Here is a 20,076-nt window from a genome sequence, read left to right on the forward strand (position 1 = left end):
AGCTGGGATTACAGGCGCACAACCACGCCTGGCTAATTTTTGTATTTTTAGTAGAGACAGGGTTTCACCATATTGGCCAGGCTGGTCTCAAACTCCTGACCTCGTGATCCACCCGCTTCGGCCTCCCAAAGTGCTGGAATTACAGGTGTGAGCCACTGCACCTGGCCGAGTCTAACTTTTTTAGATTCCGCTTATAAGTGAGACGTGGTATTTGTTCTTCTGTGCCTGGCTTATTTCACTTAGTACAATGTCTTCCAGGTTCATCTATGTTGTTGCAAATGAAGGATTTCCCTCCCTTTTAAGGCTGAATAGTATTCTGTTATGTATATCCATTTAGCTGAAGCTGGACACCTACCTTGCTCCCTTATCTTAGCTATTGTGAACAATGCTGCAATCTACATGTACTGCAGGTATCCTTTCAACATGCTAATTTCAATTCATTTGGATATATCCCCAGAAGTGAGATTGCTGGATCATATGGTGGTTCTAATTTTGGTTTTTGAGGACCCTCCTCCATATTATTTTCCAAAATGGCTGTATTAATTTACATTCCCACCACTGGTGCACAAGGATTCCTCTTACTCCATACCCTTGCAAACACTTGTTATATTTTTTCTGCTTTAAAATTTAAAATTTTACTATTTTTTTTCTTTTTTTTTAGAGATGGGGGTCTCACTATGTTGCCTAGGGTGGACTCAAATTCCTGGACTCAAGCAATCCTCCTGCCTCACCCTCTTCCTCCTGTGTAGCCGGGACTACACGTGCTTGCTACCACATCTGGCTTTGTCTTTTTTTGATAACAGCCATTCTAACAGGTGTGAGGTGAAATCCCACTGTGGTTTTAATTTGCATTTCCCTGATTATTAATGACAATGAGCATTTTTCATGCATCTGTTGGCTATACCTTAGGCTTCTTTTGAGAAATGTCTATTAAGTCATTTCCCCATTTTTGGTTGAGTTGTTTTCTTGCTATTGAGTTGCTTAAGTTCCATACATATTTTGGTTATTAGTCCTTTATCAGATGTATGGTTTGCAAATATTTTCTTCTAATCCATGGGTTATTTCTTCAATCTGTTAATTGTTTCCTTTGCTGCGAAGAAGCTGTTTAGTTGGGTAGAATCCTGTATGTCTATTTTTACTTTTGTTGCCTGTGATTTTGGGAATGTATCCAACAAATCTTTGCCCAGACCAATGTTGTGGAGCATTTCTTTTATTTTCGTCTAGTAGTTTCACAGTTTCAAGTCTTACAGTTAAGTTTCCAATCACTTTAAGTTGGTTTTGTTATGCGGTGAGATAGGGTCCAATTTCATTCCTCTGCTTTGGATATGCAGTTTTCCCAACACCATTGATTGAAGAGATTGTCCTTTATCCATTGCATGTTTTTGATACCTTTGTCAAAAATCAATTGACTGTAAATATGTGGATTTATTTCTGGGTTCTCTAGCTTGTTCCATTGGTCTATGTGTCTGTCTTTATGTCAATAGCATGTTGTTTTAATTGCCATAGCTTTGTAATAGACCCTGAGGTCAGGTAGTGTGAAGCCTTCAGTCTGGTTCTTTATGCTCAAAGTTGATTTGCCTATTTGATGTCTTTTGTGGTTCCACACAAATTTTGGGATTTTTTTTTCCTACTTCTGTGAAAAATGACATTGGAATTTTGATAGTAAGAGCATTGAATTCTACAGCATTACAAGAAACAATAAATTTGTGTTATTTTAAGCTACTATATTTGTGGTAATTTTTATGGTAGCCATGGAAAGCTAATGCATCTTTGAGGATGAAGTAATTTGAAGTATGGGGTACTATTTTAAAGGTAATGGATAAGGGTGATTTGGATAACTGCAAGAGACTGAATCCCCAGACAGTTCACAAATATGTCTGTGAAGTGGGCTCAGGAAAAGTAAGGGTAGCAATATGAATAAGAGCAAGAGGCTTTAAAGCCCATGTTCCTGGGTTTGAATCATGGCCCTATTACTTGTTATAATAGCTGTGAAATGTTAGGTACATTTAAAAAAACTCCTATATGCTTCAGTTTCCTACTTTATTTTAAAATTTTTAAAATTTTTAATTTTTGTGGGTACATGATGTATATATTTATGGGGTCCATGAGATGTTTTGATACAGGCATGTAATGTGTAATAATCACATCATGGAAAGTGGGGTATGCATCCTCTTAAGTATTTATCCTTTGTGTTACAAACAATCCAGTTATACTCATTTAGTTATTTTTAAGGGTATAGCTAAATTATTATTGACTATAGTCACCCTGTTGTGCTGTCAAATATTAGGCCTTATGCATTCATTGTGTTTTTGTACCCGTTAACCATCCCCACCTCCCTCCCCACTCCTCCACTATCCTTCCCAGCCTCTGGTAACCATCCTTCTACCCTCTATCTCCATGGGCTCAATTGCTTTGATTTTTAGTTCCCACAAATAAGTGAGAATATGTGATGTTTGTCTTTCCGTGCTTGGCTTATTTCACTGAAAACAGTGATCTCCATGTTATTGCAAATTACTGATTTTTTTTTTTCCCCTGAGACTGAGTCTTGATCTGCCATCAAGGCTGGAGTGCAGTGGCATGAACTTGGCTCACTGCAACCTCCAGCTCCTGTGTTCAAATGATTCTTGTGCTTCAGCCTCCAAAGTAGCTGGGATTATAGGCATGTGTCACCAGCTCTGGCTAATTTTTTTTTTTTTTTTTTGTATTTTTACTAGAGATGGGGTTTTGCCTTGTTGGCCAGGCTGGTCTCAAACTCCTGGCCTCAAGTGATCCAGCTGCTTTGGCCTCCCAAAGTATTGAGATTACAGGTGTGAGCTACTGTGCCTGGCATGAATCTCAATCTCATTCTCTTTTATGGCTGAATAGTGCTCCATTGTGTACCACATTTTCTTTATCCATTCATCTGTTGACGGACACTTAGGTTGCTTCTAAATCTTGGCTAATGTGAACAGAGCTGCAGTAAACATGGGAGTGCAGATATCTGCAGTGGGAACCTCCAAACTGTTCTCCATAGCGGTTGTACTAATTAGTTTACTCTTTAAAACAAGATTAAACATAGTACCTAATCTTCATAAGGCTATTGTAAAGATTAAGTAATTTAATATATATGAAGCACTCTAAAGAGTTCTTGGCACACACTAATTGTTTAATAAGTGTTAGTCAGCTTTATGATTATTTCTGTCTGGTGTTCTGCTTGGAAACTCTGGGTTCCTTGCATTCAATTTTATTGAAGTCATCCCCTGGAACTTGGTTTTCTCAGTGACTGGGCCGATAGTTTTGGTAGTAATTCCTTGGATTAGATCATCAGGATCATGCATGTGGTAATGCTAGAAGAAGGTAGAGAAGGGTTTTAAAGGTAGGCAAAATAAATAAAATGGGGGGTCTTTAGAGTAGGAGGAAAAAGAGATTTGGTGAGGCTACTGGCAAATGCCAGCAACTTTGTAAATTTAATAAGATACAGGCTGGTTTTGACTGGAATGAATTCTCCACCCTAGATCCAGCCATGGAGGTCAGGGACAAGATTTTGGTCTTGACTTCCTCAGAATGTTGATATCTCCAGAGATATTCCTCTTTCTTCTTATTTTTATTTTTTGAGAATCTGGGTGAAATATGATATACATGGATTCACAATAAAAAACTGAGGTGCTTAAAGCTGAATAAATATAACACTCTGATATGGTTTGACTGTGTTCCCATCCAAATCTCAACTTGAATTGTAGCTCCCAGAATTCCCGTGTTATGGAAGGGACCCAGGGGGAGGTAACTGAATCATGGTGGTCTTTCCTGTGTTGTTCTTGTGATAGTGAATAAGTCTCATGAGATCTGATGGGTTTATCCGGGGTTTCTGCTTGTGTTTCTTCCTCATTTTTCTCTTGCCGAGACCATGTAAGATGTGCCTTTCAGGCTGGGCATGGTGGCTCACGTCTGTAATCCCAGCACTTTGGGAGGCTGAGGTGGGTGGATCACCTGAGGTCAGGAGTTCGAGACCAGCCTGACCAGTATGGTGAAACCCCGTCTCTACTAAAAATACAAAAATTAGCCAGCCGTGGTGGCAGGCACCTGTAATCCCAGCTACTTGGGAGGCTGAGGTAGGAGAATCACTTGAACCCAGGAGGCGGAGGTTGCAGTGAGTTGAGATTGTGCCACCGCACTGTAGCCTAGGTGACAGAGAGAGACTGTATTAAAAAAACAAAAAACAAACAAAAAATAGTGCCTTTCCCCTCCGGCCATGATTCTGTGGCCATGTGGAACTGTAAGTCCAATTAAGTATCTTTTTGTTTCCGGTTTTGGGTATGTGTTTTTTTGTTGTTGTTTTTTTTTTTGAGATGGAGTCTTGCTCTATCGCCCAGGCTGGAGTGCAGTGGTGCAATCTCGGCTCACTGCAAGCTCCGCCTCCCGGGTTCACGCCATTCTCCTGCCTCAGCCTCTCCGAGTAGCTGGGACTACAGGTGCCCGCCACCACGCCCAGCTAATTTTTTGTGTTTTTAGTAGAGACGGGGTTTCACCGTGGTCTCAATCTCCTGACCTCGTGATCCGCCCGCCTCGGCCTCCCAAAGTGCTGGGATTACAAGCGTGAGCCACCGCGCCCGGCCTTGGGTATGTTTTTATCAGCAGTGTGTAAATGAACTAATACAACTCTTTCTCAAAAAAAGTGGGTATAGCATGAATAAAACCCTGATTCATATTCTCTGTTTACATTTCTAGCATATTATTGTACAGCAATAATTTTTTTACATTTTAGAAAATGTAATGTATATCCTTCAATATTATCAAATATAGAAGTTAGGGGAAAAGACAATTGATTTTTACTTTAAGAGAGTTTACAATTAAAAGTAAGCATAAGAGACAAATTTCCTGCACAGTACTTGCATTACATCTTTTTTCCATTTGTATTCACTATTTACCATTGCTAGATGCTTTATAACTTTTACCATCTCAGATAAAAAAACATATTATTTCTAATTTCAGAGTAGAAACTGTATTTCATTTGATAAACAATAAGATAATATGAGACAAGTATTTTGATTTTACTTTTTGCTTTTGCTTGACTGGTTAAATTTTTTAAAAACCTGAGATGCTTAAAGTCTAATAGTTCAAATTAGCTTCAAACTTTTCTCAGAAGCAACTGTAGTAAGAATTAGCAAGTGTGACAATCCCATTTAGTCCTTAAAAATCAAATTAATTAAAATGTAATTAAGAGCTAATGTAAGTCTCTTTGACTGAAGTCACCATAAAATCCATGAATGACATGACTTGGATATATTTTATTTGTACCTGAAATGGTCACTACAGTTTTATCTCAAGGGGCCATGCTTATGTGTATTGCAAGTGCCATCTTGGCAGGCACAAATATAAATTTCATGTTCACTTAAACAGAACTCTACTATATCTCATGCCAGAGAAAACATAGTTTGTATAATAAATGCTTTTTACTAAAAGTACTAGTCTGTGGTGGTGAAACCATAGGAAATTTAATGAAGATGGGGTTTTTTTTGTTTTTGTTTTTTTCTTTGACGGAGTCTTGCTCTGTCACCCAGGCTGGAGTGCAGTGGCGCGATCTCGGCTCACCGCAAACTCCGCCTCTCGGGTTCACACCATTCTCCTGCCTCAGCCTCCTGAGTAGCTGGGACTACAGGCGCCCGCCACCACGCCCAGCTAATTTTTTGTGTTTTTAGTAGAGATGGGGTTTCACCGAGTTAGCCAGGATGATCTCAATCTCCTGACCTTGTGATCCGCCCGCCTCGGCCTCCCAAAGTGCTGGGATTACAGGCGTGAGCCACCGCACCCGGCTTGAAGATGGAGATTTAATTAAGATGGATGGAACCGAGAAATGGAATTGAGTAATATGGCCCAGCAAATAATTCCGGCCAAGTCATATACTTTTAAAGATGATTGAATGAGCATAATATTGGAAGTCTTTAGTAAGACCTCAGAAGTCTGAATGGGAACATATTTCTTTCAAAATACTTGCACAATTTTACTATGGACCAATGTGGCAAATCAATTAGGAGAACTGGTATAAGTCTATATTATCAAGGATGAGAGAAAAATGAGTTAGCAAAAAGAGTGTAAATGTTTAACTAAGGAATAATGCGTTGTCATTACCACAAAAGAGATCTTTAAGAGTTCTAAAAGTACAAATGTAAAGTGGCTTTACATTTGGAATGGATAACAGAGAAGAAGGATGTGGACAAAATGACTTGTCCTTGTCTGTCTATAGACTTCTGTCTCAACTACATCATCCTAGACCAAGTCAGCATATTTCCTGCCTGGACTACTATACATTAGCCTCCTAATTGGTCTCTGCTTCCACTCTCAGTCTGCAATAATCTATTCTCACAGCAGCCAGAGTAATCTTTTTAATAAATCAGACCATGTCTCTCCTGTGCTTAAAAACCTTTAGTGGCTTCCAGTGCAATAAAATCTAACTTCCCTCAGTGGCTCACAAAGCTCTCTGTGACCTAGTCCCCAGCTATCCCATTGACCCCATAGCCACCACCACTGTTCTTGACTCACTATTCTCTAACTACTCGGGCTTTCTTTCTGTTCCTCAAACATGCCTGTCATAGAGCTACTGCATTGGCTATTTCTTTCTCTTTTTAGTCTCTTTTCCTGGCTTCTTGTGATTCAGTCTCATCTGCAATGTTTTGAGAGATCTTCCCTGATCACACAGTCAAGTTGCCACCAAGCAGTTCTCTATTTAAACCCTGTATTTTTACTCTGCAAAGTTCTGGTCTCAATAGGATATTTTTATTTACTTGTTTATTTGTTTATTAACTATCTCCTGCAACCAGAATGTAGGCATGAGGGCAAAAACTTTGCATTATTCTTGCCATTTTTGCAGCTCATTAAACAGTGCCTCGCTTATAACAGTGTCAAATAAATAATGTTCAATAATTTTTTTTTTTTTTTTTTTTTGAGACGGAGTCTTGCTCTGTCACCCAGGCTAGAGTGCAGTGGTGTGATCTCGGCTCACTGCCAGCTCCGCCTCCCAGGTTCACGCCATTCTCCTGCCTCAGCCTCCTGAGTAGCTGGGACTACAGGTGCCCACCACCAAGCCCAGCTAATTTTTTGTATTTTTAGTAGAGACGAGGTTTCCCCATGTTAGCCAGGATGGTCTCGATCTCCTGATCTCGTGATCTGCCCGCCTCGGCCTCCCAAAATGCTGGGATTACAGGTGTGAGCCACCATGCTAAGCCCCCAATAAATGTATTTTTTAGGATAGAATGCAATTTTAGATAAAGATACTAAAATATGGTATATATAATAAAAAATAGCAGCCTATGAAAAATAGATAGATTGTTGAATTCCCAGGATTGTTGTAGGACAAATCCCACATCTTTTCCCCCCTTTTCTATGTAGCATCTTCTTTTCATTTTTTTTTGTGTTTTTTTGAGACAGAGTTTCACTCTTGTTGCCCAGGCTGGAGTGCAATGGCTCGATCTCGGCTCACTGCAATCTCCACCTCCCGGGTTCAAGCGATTCTCCTGCCTCAGCCTCCCAAGTAGCTGGGACTACAGGGGCTAATTTTTGAATTTTAATAGAAACAGGATTTGACGATGTTGGCCAGGCTGGTCTCAAACTCTTGATCTCGTGATCCATCCACCTCGGCTTCCCAAAGTGCTGGGATTACAAGCATGAGACACTGCGCTCGGCCTGTAGCTTCTTCTTTTCACAAGTGTCACAAACAATTGAAAGCCTCATGTTATATCCAATATTTGTTTGTGCAAATAGTAATCTGATGTTGAGTGACCTAAAACCACTATTACCCACAATCATTTTTCCAAGAATATTTGAAGTTCACTTCAAATACACATTCACAGACATCATAGTGTAAAGGTATCTAACAATATGAACTGTCTTCTCCAAAGGATAGCAACGAAAATTTATATAACTCCAGAATATCTGATGTTGGCAGATGAAAACCTGGTAGAGTAAAAAGGAAAAGAATTCTATGTTTCTGCAAATGCAGTCATAGGAAATCCACTGAAGCTATTTTAGCTTCATATTTTCATCTAAAAAACTTTTTATTGATACTTGCCCTGAAGGTTTTTTTCTGAGGATTAGGGATAAAATGTGATAAGGGCATATGGCATAGTAGGAACTTCAAAGATGGGGTCTCAACATTTTTTCTTCAATTTTCTTGATAATAGACAGCAAAACCTGATTTAGTGTTCTTTGTCACAAAGTGGAATTTAGAAAAAGGCAGGAGAATCTTAGACACATTTTATTTCTACTTTACAACTTTTTCAAAACTCTTAAAGTTTTATTTTTAATTGACAAGTAATAATTTTATATATTTATGGATTATAATGTGATGTTTCAATGCGTGTATACATTGTGGAATGATCAAATCAGGCTACCAAAGTTGTCACCACAAATACTTATTGTTTCTTTGTGGTGAGAATATTTACAGTCCATTCTCTCAGCTATTTTGAAATATGCAATATAGTATTATTAACTATAGTTACCAAGTTGTGTAATAGATCATCTTAACTTATTCCCCTTCTACCTAACTGAAACTTGTAACCTTTGGCTAAGACCTTTTCCCTTTTCTCTGTCTACCCTCCTCCTTCAACCTCCCAGCCTCTGGAAACCACATTCTACTCTCTACTTCTATGAATTAAAGTTTTTCAGGTTCCACACATAGGTGAGATCATGTGGTATTTGTCTGCCCATGCTTGGCTTATTTCACTTAGCATGATGTTCTGTAGGCCCATCCACGCTGACAAAAATGACATTTCCTGCTTTTTTAAAGGCTAAATATTAAATGGTATATGTGTGTGTATGTGTGTGTGTAGGTAGATATAGATATCTGTCACATACTTATCATATTTAAAAAATGTATTCATCCCTTGATAGCACTTCAGTTGTTTTCATATCTTGGCTGTTGTAATAATGCTGTATTGAACATGGGAGTGCAAACATCTCTTTGACATATTGATTTCAATTCCTTTGAATATCTCCCCAGAAGCAGAATTGCTGGATCATATGGAATTCTATTTGAACTTTTTTGAGGAACCTCCATATTGTCTGTCAAATTGGCTGTAGCAGTTTATATTCCCACCAACAGTGTACAAGGGTTCCCTTTTCTCTACATCCTCACTAGCACTTGTTATCTTTCATCTTTTTGATCATAGCCAATTTAAAAGGTATGAGCTGATATCTCATTGTGGTTTTAATTTGCATTTCTCTGATGATTGGAGATGTTGAGCATTTTTTCATATAGCTGTTGGCCATTTGTATGTTAGACACACTTTAAAGGAGCATCCACGGAGAACTTCAGAATCTCTTAGAGCGTAGACAGTGGCAGGTCTCAGCTTCATTCTTTTCAGTGGGGCACTTTTCCAATAAATTGTATCTCAGTATTCTAAAGGGGATCTTTCCAGGGTCAGCACTATAAGGTTGTTCAGTTAATACACTGTGTAAAGGCAACTGGCCAACAGGGTGAGTGAGGCCTGGAATCCAGCTCACACTCTTCTCCTTAGGATCTGGGTTTGCACAGAGGCTGCATTTTCTTGATTTGTGTAAAAGCATCCTAGATCCTGTACTTGCCCCTTTCAAAGTATATCATTTTCCAAATTACCTTATATTTGTGGAGAATATAGCTGAATGGCACATAAACTATCTTGCTTATGTATTTTTAGATCACTGTCTTTTGTTTGATTGATTTTGTTTGGATTATTTAAATCTAATGATTTTGTTTCAGCTAAGAAAATATATTTTAGAACATATCTAAAATATATTTTAAATATATTCATATATATATATATATATATATATATATATATATATATATATACCCCTTGTATAGAATAAGTCACTTCTCACCTATGACATGTGGTTTTGTTGTGTTTGTTGCTGTTGCTGCTGTTGCTGCTGCTGAATTAGCAATTGCTGCTGCTGCCGACGCCTGGCTGTTCGTAGCTTTTCAAAGCGAGCCTCCATTTCTTCCAGAACTTTTGGGGTGTATCGCACCACCAGCTTGACGCTGTCTTTAGCAGCCTTGAGTAGTTCCACAGCTTTCTCATGGTGTTCTCCTTCCACACTCTGAAAATACAATGACACTTCTTAAAGGGAGGAGGTTCAATGTTCTTTTCCCTGAGAGACAAATCTGAAATTAATATCATATTAAGAACCCAAAATTTAAAATTTTAAGAAAACATGGCAAATGAGTTATCTTACCATCATCGTTATTGTTTATTACATTGTGGTTAAACTATAAGCAGGTTAGGCTGCACTAGGTCACAGAATGGACTGCATGGGGATTCAGGTTATGAGGGTGAAAAGCAATGAAGACCTAAATTATAATGCTGACATTAGGAATGAAATTTCCAAATTTTATCTGGAAGAGTAAATGCACTAGTCAACAAAATTTTGAAAAAAATTAAAACATAGTAACAAAGAGGAAATTTCTCGATCAGATATTAAAATTTATTAAGAATCTATAATGATTAAAGTGGTATCTTATTGTGCGTATAAAAGAGATAGTAGAACATAGCACAGAGTCTAGAAGGAGAGTCATCACATGGAAAGCTTTATTTATTATAAATGTGGACTTTAGACCAAAGGAGAAAAGGACTATTAACTAAATTAAATAATACAAAATAATGGAGACCCAATCTCATACACTATGCTAAATATAACAGATTAATTAAAATTTAAATGTAAAATAAAAACATAAAGTAACTAAAATAAAAGGTGAACATTAATCATTTTTCAATAGAAAAGGAATTCTTAATTTAAAATGCCACAGGAAAAATAACCACAAAATCAGATGTGCACAGTGTAAGTTTCTATGTCTCAAACACTAAAAAAAAAAAAAAAAGGCACATAAACCAGAAAAACAGTTTTAGTATATGCTGTCATATACTTAGTGCAAAAGAGTTTTTTTTCTGGTTTATTTGCCCTTTTTTATTTTTTTGAGACAGAGTTTTACACTTGTTGGCCAGGCTGGTATGCAATGGCCTGATCTGGGCTCACCGCCACCTCTGCCTCCTGGGTTCAAGCGATTCTCCTGCCTCAGCCTCTTAAGTAGCTGGAATTAAAGGCGTGCAACACCACACCTGGCTAATTTTATATTTTTAGTAGAGATGGCATTTCACCATGTTGGTCAGGCTGGTCTTGAACTCCTGACCTCAAGCGATCCACCTCCCTCAGCCTCTCAAGCTGCTGGGAGTAGAGGCATGAGCCACTGCGCCCAGCCTGCCCTTCATTCTTCTAACAAGTCAATAAAGATCTAAGCAGAATGAGCAGCTGACATGCATGGACAAAAAATAAAAAATATAAATGGCCAATAGACCTCAGAAAAGATATTCAAACTCCCTAGTAATCAAAGAAGTATAGACCAACATAAAAAAAAATATATATATATATATATATATATATATATATATTTTTTTTTTTTTTTTGAGATGGAATCTTGCTCTGTCGCCTAGGCTGGAGTGCAGTGACGCAATCTTGGCTGACTGCAAGCTCCGCCTCCTGGTTTCACGTCATTCTCCTGCCACAGCCTCCCGAGTAGCTGGGACTACAGGTGCCCGCCACCACGCCCAGCTAATTTTTTTCTATTTTTAGTAAAGACAGGGTTTCACCGTGTTAGCCAGGATGGTCTCAATCTCCTGACCTTGTGATCTGCCTGCCTCGGCCTCCCAAAGTGTTGGGATTACAGGCATAAGCCACCGTGCCTGGCCAATATTTCATTTTTAACTTAAAAATGATAAATATGTATTTTTAAATTTGGTGTACAGACAAGGATGTAGGAAAATTGGACTCGGACTGCTAATAACTTACAAAAACTGGTGAAATTTTTCTGGAGGGCAGTATTGTTATGCATTGAATAAGCCCTTATTATAAGTGAATAATTTTATATTCAGAAAAATCTATTCAGGATACAATCAAATATGCACACATACTTATAAGATAGATATGATAGAAAACAAAAAACAAATCAATTCTTGGCTTTTGAGTTTCAAAACAGTCTTTTGAACATCATAGCATAGACAATACTTGGAGAAACTATGTTTCCTCTAAGTAAACACAATGCTGCTTTTTTCCCAATCTTCTGAAGATTCTCCAGGTTAGGATGATGAAGAAGCAAAAAGAAGAAAGTTGTAATTAGACTTTATAGGACCCTACATAAGGAAACCCTGGCTCCTGCCCCTCTGAGTGGATCACCAGGGCAGATGACAGAACCTTTAATTTACAAGATTGAACTGCCAAGGCCTTTTTGCCTTGCTTCTTGGGTAAAGTACAGAGAAAAAAAATCACTATGCAGTGTGATAGATGGAGACTGAGATAAGGTTAAAGAGTGTCAGACCACCTAGGAGTCACACTGAAGAGGCAGAGAAGGCCACCCTCAATTGTTTGACATTACATTTTCACAATCCAAGCAGAAGGGAAACTCAAACTGGATACTAAATTGAGTTACAGAAAAATAAAGGAAGTGAAATCTTAAGCACCCTTGAATTGTACCTTCAGATTCATAATTTCTACTGCAGATTTGGAGACTTAAGGGATCATTTGATTATCGGCTTAGTCACTCAACTAATATGTTTATTAAGCATTTATTCTGTGAATTATACTCCACTACATTTCTTGAGAAAACATGAAAGGAAGGTAAACTTTGACAGCATCGTGCAATATAAACCCTATTTTCAGTATGTTTGTAATTTCTTTATAACTGGTCCCACGATGATTTGTTAATGCATAGAATTTTCCTTTGAAAGGAAAACTTGGTGATTTGGTTGTCTACATACCCTTCTCTAATTTCCTTTTTAATATTAAAACTTACATGTTTATGTTTTAATAATAATGGTTCACCCATTTTCTAGGCCAAATCATCAGTCTGTAGACTTCTTCGTGGCTTTCGTTCTATTTGCTTTTATTTAATAGGGTTGGAGATTCTAGGCCAGACCTTTAGAGGCCCATTATCTCTGTTTTGGCACTGTGTCTGCAATTCAGTTGCCACAGGAGGGCTGTGGTACTAATGTGTGTGGGCCATTAGGCTCTCACAGTGGTGGTGAAGAGTTGAGAGAAATACGGCTGGCTGGTGCACCACACACCAGGCCCTGCAAAACCATCAAGGTTATCCTCTTCCAGTCCCTGCTCTGCCCTCTCCCACACACTTAACAATGTATCAAAAGCAGACTCCACAGTTTTCAATTCCAGAAATTTTGCCTTCATGCTTTATCTTCAGTTTAGACAAGGACTCAGATTCTCTTTAAGGCTCAACAGAGTCAACAGGTCTCTTGGTTTGGCTCTACTGTCTTTCCCACCAGGACACAGAGCCACTATGAGAGATCTGGGCAGTGTCACAGTTCCTCACTTGTACTACTGAAATGCTTTACTAACATCCTAAAATTATATAATTAAGCAGCTAAGAAGTGAATTTTAGAAAGATATTAAGAAATATAAGCATACTTGAAAAATTTTTATTTCAAACACTCCTCAACTTTGCTTTTTAATTGTTTTCAGAAGGATATCTTAATTCTTGTCTTAAGGATTATTTTTGTGGCCTTTTTTTTCCCACTAGCTTTGCCTACTTTGTAAATACTTTTGAGTACATATGCTTGTCTCCTTAACCTATTATTTATCTCTGGAGTGCTTTTAGTCCATCAGTATAACTTTGTAACAAGAATAAGGCAGTTTTATCTTCTTCTTTCTTTCCCTTTTAAGGTAAGAACAAGAAATCAAACCATCTTGCCACAGAAGTCTTGTTGCATGAATAAAAAGAAGCCAAAAGATCTACTCAGTTAGGGTATAAATGTTGATGTGCAAGCCCTTTACAGGTATTCCTTGAGCCCTGAAAGTTCAGCATCTATTCTTGCTTTTGACTTAGTCTGTGTCTCACTCTCAATGAAAGTATGCATTATTTCTAGCTAAATATTTAAGACATATTTTGAAATGCAATAGATTATTTATAAACAGTTAAGCTATTTTATCAAAGCTGTATATACAAGCACTCCTGATTCAGAGTTGTCTTTTATAAGAACCAGTGTTAAGTTTGATCAATCACTGAAAACTTGTAGCACCAGCTTCCTACATAGGCTGAGAAGGTGGTTCTTATATGACTTCAAGAGCTCTAAAAAGACTTCTTATTTTAAAGTGAAACCCCCTCCTCCATTTAAAACCTGAAATTCTATATTTTTAAGTTTTATCCCCTTGCTTTAAGAGTTTTGTTGTACCTATTGCATTAGCATAAATTAATTTAACAAGGCCTTGCAATGGACATCTGGTAAAATTGGATTTTATTAAGAAGGTGAGGAATGATGAGAACAGCCTGAGGGTATAGTAGGTACCCAGGAAATATTTTGGCCAAAGAGAAGTATCACCTAAAACAGAAAAACCCCTAAAAAGAAATGTTATCTACCCCACAATTATGCCTAGGCTGGCCATGAGCATACATGAAATGAATTAAAATGCACTATGAAGACTGGACATTCCCATCCCGAAAATGCTTCTATCTTTAGCTGACAAATCTTTTAACAATAAATATAAAAATTAATATGAGGTCAGGCACAGTGACTCATGCCTGTAATCCCAGCCATTTGGGAGGCTGAGGCAGGAAGGAAGATTGCCTGAGCCTAGGAGTTCAAGACCAACCTGAGCAACATGGCAAGACCCCATCTCTACAAAGAATTTTTTTTTTTTTAAATAGCTGGGGCGAGTGGCACGTGTCTGTGGTCCCAACTACTTGGGATGCTGAACCAAGAGAATGGCTTGAACCCAGGAGGTCGGGGCTGTGGGGAGCCATGTTTGTGTCACTGCACTCTAGCCTGGGCAACAGAGCAAGACTCTGTCTCAAAAAAAAAAATGTATATATATACACACTCACACACACACACTATTATGTACATTAATTATATACAATAGTTGTATACATATATGGAGCCTTCAAATAGTTGTATTACAATAAATACAAGCTAATAAAATACTAAACTGATATAAAAACCATACGAACTGGATCTCCTATAATATTGATATGCAAAGAAATATATTTTCATTTAGGAAGCTGGGAAAAAAATAGCTCAGTAAATAACCAAAGGCATACTTGTTTCATCAGCAATCTCATACAGCAGTAAGCTCTAGGCAGCTTTCAAGTTAGTTAATTTAATTGAAGTTTAGCAAATCAATCGCTGGCAAATGAACCAAGGTTTTCTTTGCTTCATTTTGTTTTGAGATGAAGTCTTACTCTGTCACCCAGGCTGGAGTGCAATGGCACGATCTTGGCTTACTGCAACCTCCATCTCCCAGGTTAAAGCAATTCTTGTGCCTCAGCCTCCCGAGTAGCTGGGACTACAGGTGCCTGCCACCATGCCCAGCTACTTTTTGTATTTTTAGTAAAGACAGGGTTTGCCACATTGGCCAGGGTGATCTCGAACTCCTGGGCTTAAGTGATCCGCCTGCTTCAGCCTCGCAAAGTGCTGTGTTTACAGGAATGAACCACCGCGCCTAGACTCAACCAAGTTTTGAACATGGCTGTATTCTGTTCATTCAATAGTTTTTCTATTCGTATACACTGTGAGATATTAAAATGGTAGCTTATTTCTGGTATGCTCATATTTCTGGTATGCTCAATTTCCTGGTTGATTAAGGATCATCCCTTATAAGAGAGAATTTGAATTGCACGACATACATGAATTTGCTCATGACATGTGCTCTCTCTCTCCCGCTTCCATAGAGGGTTAAATTTTGACCCTGGCTAGATCTCAGATGGAAGCAATGCCTGCCCTGGGAAGCAATCATGCGATCTGTGCACCATCAGTCGTCAACTGGCCAAGTTTTTAGGCAGGTTTTTCTCTGTGGGAATTATATAGACATCATCTTGATCCAGTTTTCTGATGGATAAGTTACTTAAACACTTCATTGGACAACAAGAGTTAGCTAGACCTTGTAGTTATTCAAGGCATATCTACAGCCAGGTTTATGCGTAGACTCCTAAATAACATCAGTCATTCCTTTAGATTAAAGGCCAAATGATGTTATCATCATTTGGAGTAAACGACATCAAGGGTATTAGGTAATTATACCTTAGTGAATTAGATAGCTCAGAAACACAGAACATTATACCTAAAAAGACCTTTAGAAATAATCTCATTTATGTCCTTATATCTTAATACGTAAGGAAACAGACACCAAGACTGGCTATGACTTACTCCATTTTATAAGTCTGTTAGTTGTAGGTCTGGATTAGAACTCATTTTTCTTGATGACTGCTCTTTCAACAACCCCATGCTAATTTTCTAGCTTAACTAATCCCGAAATGAAATACATGGAGTGTCATTTTTGTGTGATGCAAAAGGATAGGAACTAATGGCAAGAAAAATATCTGGCAACTCCTAGCTCAAAGGTGTGAGCTGGAGGGGAGGAGCAGCATGGGGCTACCTGAAGGACTCACCACTACTAGGATTAGGGGGTTATGATTCTCAACTTTGAAAAGGCCCAGCATAACCAAGCAAAGATCTATTCCCTTCCCACAAAGATAACAGTGATTATCTTTTTCTTATGATAGTTTTACTTTTGTTCCATGAAGTTCTTTTGTTTGTTTGTTTTCTTTTTGAGATGGAGTCTCGCTCTGTCGCCCAGGCTGGAGTGCAGTGGCTGGATCTCGGCTCACTGCAAGCTCCGCCTCCCCATGACGTTCTTTTAGTATCATTTTGTTTTAAGAGTGTGTGTGTTCATACATATAAATGTGTGTAAACATGCATGTGTGTATATGTATACTGTAGTTTTTATTGACCATTTATTAAGTAAAAGGCTGTTTTCTGTGCATTTTATCTAATCCTTGCAACATATCTGTTAAAAAGGTGATGAAAAGGTTAAGAAATGTGTCCTAGGTCACCAGGTAGTAAGTCAAACAGATCAACCTGCAATGAGCTTTATCTGTTTCTAGAGTTGAGGCTCTTACCTACCAATCCTTAATCTTAAATAAAATAATAAAGAAAAAGTAAGTATCATATTGGCAGTTTTCCTTACTCATAGAGATGTTTAGGCCAGTCACTCTTAAACCTTGACTTACATAGAAGTCAACTGAAGAACTTTTTAAATATAGAGACCTAGGTTCTTCCCAGCCTGGCCGTATTAAGATCTGTAGCAATATGACCTAGGAATATATAAATACAAAACTCTGATCCAGCCAGCCAGTCTCTGACATGTGGATTTGTGTTTGGACACACTACTCTAAACCCAAATAGAACTAACGAAAATAGTAAAAGTCATCTTAAGGGTTTCTCTACAACCATACTACAGAAAAAAGGTGTTGGTTAGATGATGGAAATCTTACGATTTTGCCTTGATGTAGCTCTATAGTTGGCATTTTTGATCATTAAAGAAAAGCAATGTTGATTGAGTATTTAATTAAGAAAGAAATATCTTTGAATAAGCTACAGGATATACAATAATGCCTCCTTATGCACAGTTTCAGTTACCCATGGTCAATCAAGGTCCAAAAATAGGTGAGTACAGCACAATGGGATATTCAGAGAGAGAATGAGACATCACATTCACATAACTTTGATTGCAGTACATTGTTATAATTGTTCTATTATTGTTGTTGTTAATCTCTTACTGTGCCTGATTTATAAATTAAACCATCCTAAATATGTATGTACAGTAAAGGAAAAAATGTAGTATGCATTATTCAGAAAAGAATTTTATGATGTTTTATCTTTCCCTTTTTTCAAATGTGTTAATTTTCCTGTTCTAAATATAGTCTTTTTTGATTAAGAAAAGTGGAAAATGTATTAAAAGTATCACATTTATCTCTTGGAAAAATATGCTAATGATCTCCCATAGTACTTTGTTCTTGCTTTATGCTAATATCTATCACAAGTGCACTATAGTTTATCAGTTCACGGTCATTCTGTTGCCACCAGACTGTCCAAGAGCAGGATGAGTCTAATTTATTTATCTCTGTGTCCAGCATTTATTATGAACTCAATAAATACTTAGTCAATGAATATAACATCAATATAAAATATAAAGTCTCATAGGCTAAGGAACCAGTATTGCCTGGGTTTGAATCTGAGCTTCTTCCCTTACCAGCTCTGTGAACACAGAAAAGCTGCTTAATATTGCAAAGCTTCACTTTCCTTTTCTGTAAATTGGGCATCGTAGTGTACTTAGTTTATAGGATTATTATGAGCATTAAATTTAACATACATAAAGCACTTGGAACAGTGCCTAGGATTTACAAAGGGTCCAACAAATGTTGGTTCTTTGTTGAACTATTTTCTTGTTGATGGTGTTGCTTAGGGCTTCAGATGTTTACAGACAACAACAGCAACAAAATATGATTTTGCCTCTGGTGTAGGTAGAAGTTTTCTTTATATTATTTGGGAAGCAAAAGTTTACCAAGTAAATTAATAGTGTATGCGGCTTATTAGAAGAATGTTTAAAACTGTCTAGGTGAATCCACTGCTGTTAATCATCCTCAAGTAATTTAGTGGCATCATTTCCATTCATACAATTGATATGCTAATTACAAATGATCATTAGTTATTCATTAAAACTGTTCCTCTCAGTCCCTCAACAATGTCATGGTCTGTTAGATAAAGAAGGAACGTGCAGGAGATTTACCTGATAGGAGCATGCATAATGTGAGGGAACTTGAGAGGGGAAAATCATCAAATAACTAAACACCACAAAAGAGCAAGGAGGTTAATGGAAAAAAAAGTGTATATAATTATACATATTCTTATCCTGTGAGAGCAGTTAGAAATAGAAGACTTTTTGAACCATGAAAGTGGAGAATGCGGAGCATTATCAGTAAGCCTGGGGGCAGAAAACCGAAAACGAGCAAAAAAGCTTTAGAAAAAGATCAGTGCCTTCTAGCAATCAGATATTCACAAATCTAACATTTGGTTGACCTCAGCCCACCTTTCAGATCTGGAGACTAAAACTGGAAACAAATGCAGCTACTACATCCCGGTGGTAATGCTTTATAGTAACTGCCTGATCCTTGATGTCTGCACCAAAAGGAGGGAAAAGTCCTGATGGTTGCTGGAATGAAGATTAAACACACACACACACACACACACACACACACACACCCATCTTCAGGAGTACAAACGTGAGCTTTAGAGGTCTGAAAACAGAACAAAGCTGCCTGGGAAAATATTCCTCGAAAATGATAACCTTAAATCAGTCTACTAATTATTGAGTGGTGGGTTTCACCCAGGAAGCAGGGATAATAGAGAACCCTTGCCAACTGTGATTCACACTGGTTTGTCTCTGAGACGCAGGCTGTGCACCCCCGTGCTCTCCCAACCCATGACACTCTGTGACACTACACCCCCAATGAGCAAAGGCTTAGAAATATACATATTCCTAAGCAGAGTGTTGTGACTGCCAGTTCTCATTATTTGCCTCCAGGTCTGCATTAGGATAGGGGAGGGGTTGTGGAAGTGGTGATCCCCACCATCCCCTACATATCCACCAAGAACTACCTCCCTGATACTCACCCCATTACAACTCCACTTACAAAATGCAAATACATCTTAACCACTAAAATTCGCTGTGACTTCTTAAACCACCAAAGCCTTAGCAGAGCCAGGGTGCCAGGGCAGAAAGGCCAGGGATTGGGGTCAGGAGGATCTGGATTTGAATCTTAGACAAGTTGCTTATTAACAGTGTGACCTTTGGAAATGGCCTCTCCCCTCTCAGATAGGGACTGTTCCAGTTTTAGCACTGAAAGTCCCAGGAAATGCATCAGGCCTGGGCAAACCAAGATAATAAGTCACCCAAGACACAAGATGTTGCACATGTGCACAGTGCATAGTAGTGCCTGGTAAATTTTTTTTTTTTAATTAAAAATACTTTATTGTTAAAAATGCTAATGATCGTCTGAGCCTTCAGTAAATCATAATCTTTTTGCTGATGGAGGGTTTTGTCTTTATATGGATGGCTGTTGACTGATCACAGTAGTGGTTGCTAAAGATTGGGGTGGCTGTGGCAATTTCTTAAAATAAGAAAACAATGCAAATACATGTGATGGCAGCTGCAGCCAGTATGGAGTGGACCCTGTGAAGACACTAGCTACAGTGGGGGAGGTGCTGCAGGGCTGTGGGCTTTAGG

General features: G+C 38.2%; 2 protein-coding genes across 31 annotated transcripts in view; one reads left to right on the forward strand and one right to left on the reverse strand.

Annotated features, from left to right (window-relative positions):
- ACSS3 (acyl-CoA synthetase short chain family member 3) overlaps window positions 1-20,076 on the forward strand; it is a 515,807-nt gene that overhangs the window by 18,746 nt on the left and 476,985 nt on the right. For 8 of the 30 annotated variants that reach the window (XR_010115107.1, XR_010115110.1, XR_010115117.1 and 5 more), the window contains one exon: window positions 662-1,722. The exons of 14 other annotated variants lie outside the window; for them this stretch is intronic. The gene's annotated coding sequence lies outside the window, so the exon portion shown is untranslated. Of the gene's footprint in view, window positions 1-661; window positions 1,723-13,677; window positions 17,779-20,076 lie in introns of those variants that run through there. 8 more of the 30 variants (XR_010115132.1, XR_010115106.1, XR_010115120.1 and 5 more) reach the window with 3 other exon arrangements.
- Window positions 1-20,076, reverse strand: part of LIN7A (lin-7 homolog A, crumbs cell polarity complex component) — a 149,200-nt gene that overhangs the window by 9,481 nt on the left and 119,643 nt on the right. Inside the window, exon 5 of the mRNA XM_055236874.2 lies at window positions 9,832-10,050. Within this exon, the coding sequence (XP_055092849.1) occupies window positions 9,832-10,050 (219 nt within the window). The remainder of the gene's footprint in view (window positions 1-9,831; window positions 10,051-20,076) is intronic.

Source organism: Symphalangus syndactylus, chromosome 13 (assembly GCF_028878055.3).
Source record: "Symphalangus syndactylus isolate Jambi chromosome 13, NHGRI_mSymSyn1-v2.1_pri, whole genome shotgun sequence".
Lineage (NCBI taxonomy): Eukaryota > Metazoa > Chordata > Mammalia > Primates > Hylobatidae > Symphalangus > Symphalangus syndactylus.